Source organism: Mirounga leonina, unplaced genomic scaffold (assembly GCF_011800145.1).
Source record: "Mirounga leonina isolate KUSES-001 unplaced genomic scaffold, KU_Mleo_1.0 Mir_126, whole genome shotgun sequence".
Taxonomy (NCBI): Eukaryota; Metazoa; Chordata; class Mammalia; order Carnivora; family Phocidae; genus Mirounga; species Mirounga leonina.
In genome coordinates, this window is record NW_023270314.1 from 27,895,857 (window position 1) to 27,909,328 (window position 13,472).

The window sequence follows — 13,472 nt, forward strand, 5'->3', positions numbered from 1 at the left end:
TTTACGCAGTTGATTTTATTTATTCAACTATAAAGACCGCGGCAATTTTCTGATGGGTAACACCTTAGATCAACACTAATTATATTGCTATAAATGTGGTTGAGGATCAGAAGAGGATTCAGGAACAAGGGAGAACAATAACAACAAAAATCTTCAAACACTGAAACCAAGAAATACTTGTTTTTTCCTTTAATTAAATGCTACTCTCCCACCGATTTCCCTAGACTGGTCTGCAGTCTAAGGCGATAGGAAAACAAGGCTTTGGGCATTCTGAAGAGACGGCGGGTAAAGCTACAGGGCCAAGCCAGAGACTGGAACCCTGATCTGAGGGTCAATCTCAGGTACGTTCTGGGAGCGGAGGCAGATTCTCAAACATTTTCTAGTGTTCCTTCCTTTTCACCAATTAAATGTCCCCTTCTCTGGCTAATTCAGTGCAGGACACAATCCCCTCACTGCCTTTCCTGGTCACACTGCTGTGTAGAGGGCACCTGACAGGAACGTGTGGCTTCTGCTTAGCCTGGAGAGGCAGCTGGACTAGCTCTGACCCACCTCCTCCTCCTGAGAGCCTGAACGGCAGGGAGGTGCTGAGGAAGGCCTCTTCCGGCAACTGAAAGGCCCTGTGCACCAGGAAGGGCACCGCTGACCCTTGGGAAACCTGGTATCAGTGGCCTGTGATTCCGGGTGGAAATGACCAATTAGAATCAATCCATATCATTGGGAAAGGTCAAGGGAAAAAACAGCTTCCCCTCCAAAAATGGTAAAGAGGAAACGAGGAGAGAAGAAACCAAAAATATTTAGAATGGCATAAAAAGTGATATGTGTAAACTTCTTTTTGTTATTACATCTAACTATAAGTTTCCTAATAAGTCCAGTTACCAAGTTGAATTGTGTGGGATAGAGGAGAGAGGCCAGCTGGAACCTCAAGAGTTCACAGCCCCAAGCTGAGAGGTCCTAGGTTTGCGCTGGGGGAGCCCCTTTTTGAATGAGGGCTTGGGTGGGCTGGTCTCCATGCTGGCTCCAGTTCCATTGGTCCCTGCAGAGTGGGCCTGGCCCCGTTCACTAATGTTTCCTGATGCCTGGGATGGAGCGCTCTGATACCTGGAACCAGATGAATACCATGAACTATTTCTGTAACGACCCATACTGTCATGTCGCCCTTGGTTCATGGGGTCATTGGACTTTTGGCCTTGTGGCCTGTAGCCTTGTGCTCCTCGTCTGTTCCCCGGCAATACCTGAGGATAAAAGAATACAGTGTTCAAAACACTCTGGCATTATGGCACCCTGTCTGTTCCAGTTCAGCTTCCAGGAGTATTCTGAAAGCCTAAATTGTGGTATTCCACACTTGGGACTCAGTTATCTCTCAAGACTCCCAGAATTGTGTCAGCCAATCCAACCTAGCCACTACCCCAGAATTAAGAAATCCTTCGCTACTTTTGCCCCACCTTTCACCCCTAGGCTGTCCACTGGAGAGGAGAGTTCACTTTTCTTTAGCTGGGCGCAAGAAGAAAGCTAAGAAGGAAGAAAGAACATTCTTTGGGCTATTCCAACCCTCAATTGGGCAAGCATCTTATTACATGGCTGAACTCTGTGGATCACAAGCCATTTGTAAAGATAATGAACATCTGGAATAATAAAAGAAACATCATTATAATCTGCTTTGCTATACATCACCAGCCATAGATTAAATCCTGCTGCTGTGATATTTAGGACATCTTTCACATTACAACCCAGAAGGCTTATTACGGCACAGGGTTTTATTTTCGTCCTCCACTTCCAATGTAATCCCAGTTCTGCACAGCACTGCCTTGGATTGCTCTTGTGTATCTTCTTCAAATAGGAGAAGAAACTACGGATTATGCTTCAACTTCCTGGTGTTCGCCCCCCCCCCCCACCAGCAGGTTCACGCTCTCTCCCTGAGATACTCCACACTGGGCTTCCAGGGAGCTGCTGCCGCCGACACACTCTGCAGAGCCTGCCACTCTGCTGTTCCTCCACCTCGAGATGGGGGCACGGCTCCCTGGGTGACGACTTACCAGGCAATACTACCTACAATAGCTAGGACTGCTGCCAACTTGAGAAAGTCAGCAGTCCTGGCAACAGGAAATCTAAGCTAGCTGGTGGTTCGGAGCAGACGTACCAAATGCTGTCTCGAACTAACTGGGGCTGGAGGGATTCAAAATAGGTGTGGAATGGGCATCAAGAGAGGAAGGTAATGGACTGAGCTGTCAGCATTTAAACGGTGACAACCTGGTAACCTTTCTCTGTCACTGGCTTAGTGGGGCAGCTGGGTTACCTCCCGATGAGGCTGGAAGGGCCGGCCACTGGAGTTTGCCGTGGCTGTGGGAGTCTCTCCTGGTGCCGAGTTCTTCTTGTTAGCGCCTGTAAGGCTGGGGGCAGAGGCCCAGGAGGACGAGGAAGCAGCAGAGGCATCACACAGGCTACTCAAGGACACAGATGTAACTGAGCTGTGTCGGGATCTGGTTGAATAGCTGTTCTTTGGATGGGACACTGAATGAAAACATGAGGAGTATGTTGTCATATGATGGGTAAGGTTTTCCCTATTTCTTCATTTCACAATAAGCAACTTAAGATAAAGAACTGTCTACCTGAGTAGTTGTAAAGGTAAGCTTACAAAATGGGTAACAGGAAGCAAAATCTCCCTTCTTCCCTCTTCTTCCACTCCTTCCAAATCCTCACTGCTTTGTTTTTTGTTCAAGTTTTTATTTAAATTCCAGTTAGTGAATCCCCATTGCTTTGTAAAGGAACGCTCAGAGACAGGAGAACAGTGTAAGAGCAGAGTAATCGTTCCCCCATCAACTAATGACTTCTCAGCATTTCCTACTAAACTCCTGGTTATGGCTCCAGCAGCTGACTAAGCCTAGGAACAATAGTATGGGCCATATGCTCAGTTTCCTATGCGGGAACATTCTGAAGTACTGACTTCATGAAGAAAGAAAAAGGTGAATAAAAAGCTAAATCCTTTTCTAAAAAAATCTGTATGATGCAAGATATAAATAATCAAGATTAGTTAAACATGAACAGAACTAGTCTTTATAACAAACATGTATCTTCCCAAGGTTCTTTCCGCAAAAATAATCCCAAATTCAAAATACCAATGTAACTGAAAAATATATTTTCACTTCAAATTTTGTCAGAATTCAAGGACTTAAAACTACCTCTTACATTTTTTTTTTCTTGGTTTTAAGCCTGGACTGATGCTGAGTTCACAATCACTGCTCTAGGTCCAACCTTTCACTTTTCTACGGACACAGAAAGAATAAAGGAGCTGAGCTCAATGTTTGACTGATGTGTCCCTATAAGCTCTCAAGTTAGGGGAGGGCTCCCCCTACCCTTACAGCCATTATTTAAGCACCTTTTCTGTGCCAGGCCAGGCAGATATTGTTATCTCCACTTGGGAGAGGAGTGAAATGAAGCTCTAGAGGTTAATATAAAGGCAACGATTCAAACTCGGTCTGACTCCAGAGCCCCTTAACATCACAAATTTAGAGAGCCGGAGAACCCCCATCTTCTGAGCTCAAAGACTGCATCCGGTGACTTCTTAGGTATCTCAGAATTACTTTTCACAAAAACAAGCAAACCAAAACCCAAAAGGCACTAAAGACAAATCAGTGGAGAAGCCACAACTTCAGTCTCTGATGAGCAGGGTCTTCTCATCACCATCTCTAGTACCCAGAATCTCTCACCATCTTACCTTGTCCAAATGACTCAATGTCCTTCTTTAGGGTCTCGACGTCACAGGTGAACCGGGCTACTCGTCCCAGATCCTCATCATATTTACGCTCACTGACAAAGTGCTGGGGAAAGGACAAAGGAAAGCCTCCGGGTGAGACAAGCAGCAAGACAAGCAGAAGCCGCAGCTTGCTGTACAGAGATGAAACAGAATTATTTCCTGCTGCCTTTTTTTACGGCTTCAAATTTTGCAAAATGGCCATCATATTACCTACGCTGGGTGACGAAATCCAGTCATTTTCTTAAGGCCCAAAGAGAAATCTATTGGGGAGCTTTATGAAATGCTCCATGATGGCCAAAGCCCATTAAATATAATCAAGAGAAATAAACTGTAGAGACAGAAGAAAAAGCTTATAGTAGAGGGCCATCTTTCCACTGTTGGCTACTCTCCACATTGTTCCATTTTATACAGAGGCAGCAAAAATGCTCATAAGTTACAACAATGATACCGTGTAAACAGATGGCTTGGTGTTCTTTAATAGGAACTTCCTTAGGAAACCCACTTCATCCCTTTATGAAGTAGGATTTGTTATAGTCCTCAAAATGGGGACAACTTCCTGAGATGGAAAATCATTCATGTGAAAAGCCAACCTTGCAAATGAGAAGGGTTTGTGCTGCAAGTAATTTAATCCTTTTGAGCAGACTGAGCTGAAAAGTAATCAACCCCTTGGGTCAAAACTAACTAGAGACTGTGGGACAAGAAACATGTCAGGAATAAAGTGCTTCTGGGGGTGTCTTTCAGTAAACAATCTCCAAGGTAGCCTGGGATCTTTTTTTTTTTTTTTTCCCCAGATGAAAAGGAGGTGAAAAAGACAAGTTAAAGGCCTAGATATAATTTACAAGAACTAAACTCCTCAGAACAGCCCTCTGGCAGGTGGTCTAATTCAACTCTGGATTGTCAAGGGGTATAATCAAATGCATCAGATTCCTTGGGATGGATCTAGAAGCAGTAAATGGGAAAGGAGACATCAAAATTCCCTCTGAGCCTTGAAGTCCTAAAGCTTCAGAGTACACTGTGGCTTAGGAAACATGAACCTCTGTGACATAAAGCCTTCAGACATGTAATATCAGTCGGAGAGTAATTCTGAAACAAATTCTAGGGTTTGTTGAGCCAGAGACATAACAGGAATGACAGAAATAAAATGATCTGGAAATAAGACATTTAAATTGCACTGCACCCACTTCAGTACACTGAAAATGTGGAGAGAAACAGATCCTTAGTCAGCCTGCAGAAATATTTCTAGCAGCTTTTTAACCACGTGGGAAGGAGAACAGATGAAGCCTGTGAGAGCCAGAACTCTCATCTAATTCCAAAGGGGTTTCCGGCTTCTCCCGGATAGTTGAATGAGACTGACTGGCATCAATGTGAAGATGACTTTCTATAATTTTTAGTAATATAGTTCTAGTTAATCAGAAATGATAATTTCATATTGGCATTGTTTTGCTATTTCACCCCAATAGCGTTTAAGGGGGAAGGAATGAAAGACTGGCTCAGAATGGTGACAAGGATACCTGGAAGGGCTTATTTGATCTTCCACCTGTTTTCACTTTACAAAGACTGTGAAACAGCCCCTGCAGCAAGTGCCCCTCTTAAAGATGGCAGAAAGTCTCGTGTGTTCCAGAAGAGCAGAGGTTAAGGGCTTAGGAGGAGGGTCGGCCAACTCCCCTTGTTCCCACAGCTCACAGGTTTTCATTTAGGAAGCCAATGTCTACCACTACCCATGAACAACTCAACCTCTTTCAGGTTTCCACCCTTAGTCTCAGAAACACTTGCTCTTTATATAAGAATTCAAAATGTATGAGTGTTGAACCTCGGTCATCGTTATAAACAGATTACAATATAATCAAACTGCCCATTTTTCTTATAAAATCAGAATCAGGGGCACCTGGGTGGCTCAGTTAGTTAAGCATCTGCCTTTGGCTCAGGTCATGATCCCAGGGTCCTGGGATTGAGCCCCGCATCGGGCTCCTTGCTCATCAGGAAGCCTGCTTCTCCCTCTCCCTCTGCCTGCCATTTCCCCTGCTTGTGCTCTCTCTCTCTAATAAATAAATAAAATCTTTAAAAAAAAAATCAGAATCAACCAACCAACTATTTAAATATTTACTGATGGGGCACCTGGGTGCCTCAGTTGGTTAAGTGACTGCCTTCGGCTCAGGTCACGATCTCAGGGTCCTGGGATCGAGCCCCGCATCAGGCTCCCTGCTCAGTGGGAAGCCTGCTTCTCCCTCTGCCACTCCCCCTGCTTATGTTCCCTCTCTCACTGTCTCTCTCTTTGTCAAATAAATAAATAAAATCTTTAAAATATATATATATTTACTGATTATCTACTATGTGCCAAGGCACTATGCTAGGTGCTGGAGATGTGCCAGTTCCTGCCATTGTAAAGTTCACCATCTAGCTGAGAAGACAGATCAGTCAGATGAACACAAAATGATAACTATGCTAGGAAGGCACAAAATAGGGAATATGACAGGAAAGTCAGGAAGCATGAGTAGGTCCTGGTTATCTGTGTGCTGGGAGTGGGTGGGGGGTGTGTTTTGTACAGACTGAAAAGCATATGCAGTAGCCCTCTAGCAGGAGGGAACAGAATATGTTTGTGGAAAGGAGAAGCTAAGATGGCCAGAGTATAGAGAACAAGGGGGGACATGTGTGAAATGAGACGATGGCAGAGCCAGACCCTGCGGAGCCCTATAGGCCATGTTAAGGATGATAGTCTTTATCCTAAAAGCAATGGAAGGTTTGAAGCGAGGTGCGAGGAACAGAGGGCTGGGGAAGGTGGGGCAGTGGCAAAGTGGCTGGGTGGAATCAGTTAGGAGGCCATGACAGAAGGCCAAATGAGAGATAACAGTGGCTTGACCATGACGGTGGTGGTGGAGATGAGGAGAAAAGGTCAGAGCTGAGATTTGGTAGGAGGTCAAATGGACAGGGTCTGCTGATAGATTTAATGTGGGAAAGGAGAAATTTTCTAAGGTTTCCAGGTTGGACACCTGGGTAGATGACAGTACCGCTTCCAGAGAAAGGGAACATGGAAGAGGGCCAGATTTGAAAAGGGAAGATCTTGAGTTCAATATATGAGACATGGCCATGAATTATGGAGATCTGCTGCTTCAGTCTCCGAGGGTAAAAGAAAGGCAGAAAGGAGAAGAAAGTTTTACCTTGATATCAGCTCTGAGCTCAACCAACTGCTCCTCTGACATTCGAACAGCCACATCAGTCATCTTCTTTAGAAGTTCGGCTTTCTTTTGTCGGCTGAGCAAAATTTCCACTGTGGAGAAAAGGAGAGTATGACTCTTATGTTCTGCTAAATAGGATAAAGAAGAATTGGAAATATGGGCCTTGCAGTATGTATTTGGACAGCCAAAGGCTTAGCTGCCCACCCATCCAGAAAATGAAAATACCAAAGGTCCAGTTTCCACCTTCTTGAGGGACTCTGAAGGCAGTTAAATGGTAAACACTTTTTATGAATCATAAAGACTCATATATCATTTGTCATTTCTCTTTCTCCTCTTCCCAGTCAAAAAAAATTCTTTTAATCAAGAAACCTATGAATTAAAACAGAAATATGTACCCAGGGTAAAAAAATTCACCTAGAATAAATGGGTATAAGATGAAAAGTAAAAGTGTCCCTCCTACTTCTAACTTTGTAGTTGCCTCAATGGAAACCAATGTTAACAATTTCGTATGGATTCTTCCAGATGTATTCTAGGCACACACAGCAAATCTTTCTCCCTTTTCCCCCTCTTCATGGATGGGAATATATCATACACATGGTCCTTTCCTTTACCTTAGCTATTTTTACTTAACATATCTCAAAGTTCATTCGCTATTAATATGCTGGATATCCCTCACTGGTTAACAGCCACACTGTATTCTACTATGTGGCTACACTATCATTATTTACCAAGTCCCCTAATGGTGGATATTTAGATTATTTACAGCCTTGTAAGAAGTATATTCTTTGGCATGCTCCTGGATATATAAATCAGATATGGCCATGGAGGACAAGAGACAATACAGGGGAAAAAATTCTCTCAGAGTAGAGAACCAGGGGCTATATAAAGGATGTGAGCAAAATAAATCCTCCAAGGAAGCAGAACTAGGAGCTGCCATATGAACAAAGGAACTTTCTCTATTAGAAGGGCAGGGACTCTGCTATTCCTGTCCAGTAAGATTGGATCACTGCTTTTCCAGGTGGGAATTTTTTACTATAGTTATCCTCTTCTTTCTCTATCTGTATGACATTGGAGGAGGGGGGAATTTTACTTTCTTTTAACTTATGGGACCCCAGACCACAACATGCCATATTCAGACCTGTTGAAAGATCTGAAATTACCCAGCAGTCCTGGACTTTCAACTGAATATTCTAACTAGATGAGTCTTTGGAGGTGTTGCCATTGAGAAGGAGGTGAGTGTGTTCCTGTTTTTTAAAAAAAGAAGGATGTCGGGTAGTTGAGGGGTGGACTGTAGCAAAGACTATTAGCCACCGCATATCCATTCTCCTCTTCTTCCTACTGGAAGTCCAATGTTTTGGGTACCAATCTGCTTAGGTAAAAATCTACATTTCTTGGCTTTGCTACAGATAAGATAATTGTGTTATCACATGACTTGGTTATGTTATCACATGGTTTGGTCACTGAGATCTAAGCAGAACTCACGGGGTGGGGTTTACAGGACAACTCTTTAAAGAAGTCTTAGCCAGCAGGTAACATTTTGCCTCTCCTCGACTGGAGCCTTAGGAGGTATCTTTTGACCATAAGCACACTCTAAGGATGGCTGGGTACAAAGACAAAGAAGCCTGGGTCCCTCGTGTCATTTTGGAGATGTCTTGTCTTGCCAGCCCTGATCACTTACCTCCGGACCTTTCATTTCATGAGAGAAAAATAAACTAACATTTATTTAGGCCACTCTGTTGCATGCAGTCAAACTCAGTTCCTAACTGTTATACATAGAATCCTGTAACCTACTTAGAAATTAGCCAAATTTGTGTTAGAAAATAAATAGAATTTTCCAAGAGCTACATCAGGTATTCCAGAGAGCTGAATGTCTTTAGCAATTTTACTGAGCATGATTGCCACATGTATGCCACCCATGGGGTACCCCTATCCACGGCAAGTTAATCAGTAAGAACTTTCCCAATAAGTGAGGAATGTGCCTACAAAAGTTTCTTGACACCAAGGCCCAACAGTTACAAATGATCTACTTGATCTGGCTCCCAAGATAAAACCTGTCTGCCAAATTCACTTGCTTCTCAGCTCCCACACTCTAGGATTCTAAGACAAAAGCTCAGATCTCAACATGGAGGAAATGTATCAAGTCAAGATCTCCACATATATCAGAGGACCTAATTACATAACTTGGGACCAGTCACAGTTTTTCCAAAGGACTAGTTTCTTCATTTACTAAATGAAAACAAAAATAGGAAAACCCAATTATTTCATAAGGTTAATGTGAAGATCATAGATGAATGAGTGAAAAAACTCTAAACTGTGAAGCACTGTGAACATATAAATTAATAAAACTATTGTGTAAAAAAGAAAAAGAAGCACATTCTTGAAAGTATTGATAAATGAGTAATTACGTTTAGTGACACTGAGAACGAGGATTTTTTTTTTAAAGATTTTATTTATTCACTTGAGAAAGTGCAAGAGAGAGCGAGACAGAGTGAGAGAGGTGAGGAGCAGAGGGAGAAGCAGGCTCCCTCCTCAGCAGGAAGCAATATGGGGCTTGATCCTGGGACTTTGGGATCACCACCTGAGCTGAAGCCAGCTGCTTAACCAACTGAGCCACCCAGGCGCCCCGAGAACGAGAATTTTTAAAGGTGACGTGTAGGAGACTGGTGAGGGGACAGGAATCAGGTGTGCAGAGTCTTCTAGGGCACAGGAAGAAAAGGTTCCTGTTTGTCCTCATGGTCGTAGGGAGCTGGTGGGAGGGTTTCAAACAGGAGGGAGATGGTCCGGGAGGAATGTGTAGGGGAAAGAGTGGAGGCTTGAGAGCGGAACTTCAGGAGATGGAGGAGGGCTGGTCAGAGAAACAAGAAGACTAGGGAGAGTGGGCTTAGAAACCCCGAGGGAGCACGGTTATCAGTGCAGCCAGAAGGCTCTGGATGGCCTAGTGGAGCAGCCGCACTGCCCAGGCAGGATGAGCCCATCGAAGCAGGGCGGGCTGCAGGGGAAGGGGCTCCGTGGGCAGGAGCATAACTTGTGGAAGAGAACTGTGCTATCACTGCAGAGGCTGAAGATCCAAGAGTATGTAAGGGGACACTTGGATTTAACTCCACCCCAGCCTGCTGTATACCAAAGCAGAAAATCGGAGTGACAAAGTTTATATAATTAATTTGATCAGTGTGGTTGTCCCAGCTGCCCCTAACCAAAGACTCTGTCGTACTAAGTGTCTGTGGAAGGGCACTGCAACAATAACTGTTTCTTGGGGCGCCTGGGTGGCTCAGTCAGTGAAGCGTCTGCCTTCGGCTCAGGTCATGATCTCAGGGTCCTGGTATGGAGCCCCGCATCAGGCTCCCTGCTTGGTGAGGAGCCTGCTTCTCCCTCTGCCTCTGCCTGCCACTCCCCCTGCTTGTGTTCTCTCTCTGTGTCAAACAAATAAAAATCTTAAAAAAAAAAAAAGAGAACCAGGATTTTTAGCATGAGAGAAAGGAGATACAGATATACAATTGATGAAATTAAGTAAAACTCGGTAGCTCTTAATTTGATAAAAAAAGATTGGTCACGAATTGATAATTAGTTGAAATTGGATGAGGGCAGTTAATTATATTAGTCTATCTATTTGAAATGTTTGGAATTTTCTATAAAATTTGTTTTTTTAGTGTTTTTTTTTTTTTAAAGATTTTATTTATTTATTTGAGACAGAGAGAATGAGAGACAGAGAGCAGGAGAGGGAGGAGGGTCAGAGGGAGAAGCAGACTCCCCGCTGAGCGGGGAGCCTGATGTGGGACTCGATCCTGGGACACCAGGATCATGACCTGAGCCGAAGGCAGTCGCCTAACCGACTGAGCCACCCAGGCGCCCCAAAATTTCTGTTTTTAAAAAGCACCTTCTCAAAAGTAAGGACTATGTCTTCTCACTAGTTTTATTTTATCTGAAACTTCAAAATAGAACACATAGGTACATGAATGGATTGAAATTGTCACATTTAGACATTTCAGGATATACCACTCGATTTAAATGAAATCTCACCTCTGAAAAACAGTGGAAAGTACCTGTTCAACATTTCAGGTCAAAACTAAACTCAGCTCTGTGTCTCCTCTGGCCCATGACCATAAACACAAATGATTTAATTGTGAGTCATCATCTCAACCCATTTCCATTCTTACCAGTTTGAGAGCAGGTTAAAAGAAACAACCCTCCTAATTACAAACCTAGCATTCAACACATGAAGGTAAAACCCACTGTTGAAAAGCCCCCAGTCAATGCCACTGTAGAAGCTGCAACTGACAGGCCTTTCTTTCCATACAGCTGTGTATCTTTTACCTAACCTTTAACAGAAAGGACAAAAAACGTATCTGGTTCTTTGCTACAAAAACCCCACCAATTACCCAAGTTAGACTCTATTCTTCCCGAACCTTTTAGGAGGCTTTCAAGGAACCCTAGTCATGTATCCTAAAACCTAATTTCATTGAATTCCCCTACCTAATGATCACAGACACTGAGTGAAGACTGTTCTAAAACCGAGAAAACAATGAAAGTTCGGAGATAGGTAATGACAGGAATGCTTACACTAACATGTAGGTAACCTGGTCAAGTCTCCTCTGATTATGCCAAACATTTTTTGCCAAGTAGAAAAAAGCCCGATGGAACTGTTCAATCACTGGAAGCTAAAAACAAAATAAAACAAAACCCAGGCACCTGCAAGGATCCTTTATTTTCTTAAGTTGATGCTGTGGTGGCAGAAACCATGAGGTACTCCCTTAGACACTGAATTTTACATTCAAAATATTAAAATTAAAAAATAACAGGTTCTTGCAAAGTTGTTTCACCTGAAAGGATTCACATGCCAGGGCAGTACAACTGCTCAAGATTGTTTAAATAAATATATAAACTCTTCTAGTGGCATTTATATTGAGCTTTTGTTATGACGGTCAAAAGGCAGATACGTACTAACTGGTAATAGCTTTAACTACAGATCAATCTTACTTGCTTCAGCTTTCACTTTGTCCATTTCAGCAAGCAATGCCACTTCTCGATCCATTAAACTAGGAAAAGATGACAAAGGGGAAAAGGTTTGTCAGAAACTCAAACAGAAACAGCACATTGTTAACAGTAGAGAGAGACTTATGAGTTTGTTCACTAAAAGCATACTACAAAGTAAACCCTGTGTGGACCACATAAAAATTCTGTCTCGCCCTAAGCAAAGAATATTTTAAGGATTCCAATAAATAGACCTAATTTCCTTTTATCTCTACGTATTACAGTAAACCAGTAGCTGAAGACCGAGAATTGAGAACCAGTAGGTGGCAGTAGCAAGCTACAGAACAAGTCTCACTGAATTTGTGTTAAAGCAAAAGTCCTTATGGAAGTTACATTATTTCCACATTTGTGCTCACATATTTTTTATTTTGGCCTATAAAATTGGACAGCTTTGCTTCTAATATATTTTACAAGGCAATACCCCTTCTAGGGCATGGTGAATTTATTCACGATAAGAATCTGTATATTCTCAACATTTTACCACAGTTGTGCCAAGTCCCTGGCACTTGAGTCTATTTTTTTAAAGTTCTTCTTAAATTCCAGTGAGTTAGCATACAATGTAATATTAGTTGCAGGTGTACAATATAGTGATTCAACACTTCTGTACATCACCCGGTGCTCATTATGAGTGCCCTCCTTTATCCCCATCACCCATTTAGCCACCCCCTCTCCTCCCCATCTCCCCTCTGGTAACCATTAGTTTGTTCTCTATAGTTAAGAGTCTGTTTCTGAGTGTGCCTCTCTCTCCCTCTATTTTTTCCCTTTGCTCATTTGTTTTGTTTCTGGTGCTTTAGTCTTTAGAAGACAAAGTAATTAAAAGATATATATACATTGTGCTGGTTTCAGGTAAACATTTAACAGTAATCCAGAAAAGAGGAAATCAAAGGTTTCTGGTAGGTTTTTTACAGAACAAGAACATTAAATGGGTAATTAGAATTTTCTCCACTGCAAATGTAAATGGTTTGTAGGCACATAAAACTTTCTTTTTCTTTATAAAAGAGCCCACCACCTTCAACATATAGAGAGGCAATAGTCTGCCCTAGTCTTCAACCAAGTAATTTTCCTTACCATATAGGTTTTATCAGTGGTGAAAAAAAATCTAAAATTTTAATACCTACATAGACTTGAAATGTTCCAACTCTCTTCAAATTTGCTATTCATTCTGATTTCTCCTTTTGAATAGGAATATATCTATAGGGTTAACAAAAGTTGTACTCTTGTTTCTGATTGTAAAACTAATCACACACATACCTAAACACACATACATATATATAAACATATACATATATATGAATACTGATTCAACTTAGCTCAATATGTAGTGATGTTAGCACAAAGTAGTTAATACAGAGACTACAGTGTGAGGCATACAAAAAAAGGGTAAGGCGGGGTCATCCCCTCAAGGAGCAAAATCCTTTATAGTGAAGTGCCAGAGAACATAGGTTTGATCACCATTACGCATGATGTTAATACACAGACTTGTAATGAAACAGGTTTGGTGGGCATATTAATCCAAAAGC

At 42.4% G+C, this 13,472-nt stretch overlaps 1 protein-coding gene across 3 annotated transcripts in view; it reads right to left on the reverse strand.

The window, feature by feature from the left end:
• The window catches only part of SPATS2 (spermatogenesis associated serine rich 2), a 139,117-nt gene continuing 125,645 nt past the window's right edge, over positions 1–13,472 (reverse strand). For all 3 annotated transcript variants that reach the window (XM_035002734.1, XM_035002735.1, XM_035002736.1), the window contains 5 exons: positions 11,899–11,957; positions 6,907–7,016; positions 3,713–3,815; positions 2,294–2,508; positions 1–1,232 (listed from right to left, as the gene is read on the reverse strand). In XM_035002734.1, coding sequence (XP_034858625.1) covers positions 921–1,232; positions 2,294–2,508; positions 3,713–3,815; positions 6,907–7,016; positions 11,899–11,957 — 799 coding nt within the window. In that variant the 3' untranslated portion in view covers positions 1–920. The remainder of the gene's footprint in view (positions 1,233–2,293; positions 2,509–3,712; positions 3,816–6,906; positions 7,017–11,898; positions 11,958–13,472) is intronic.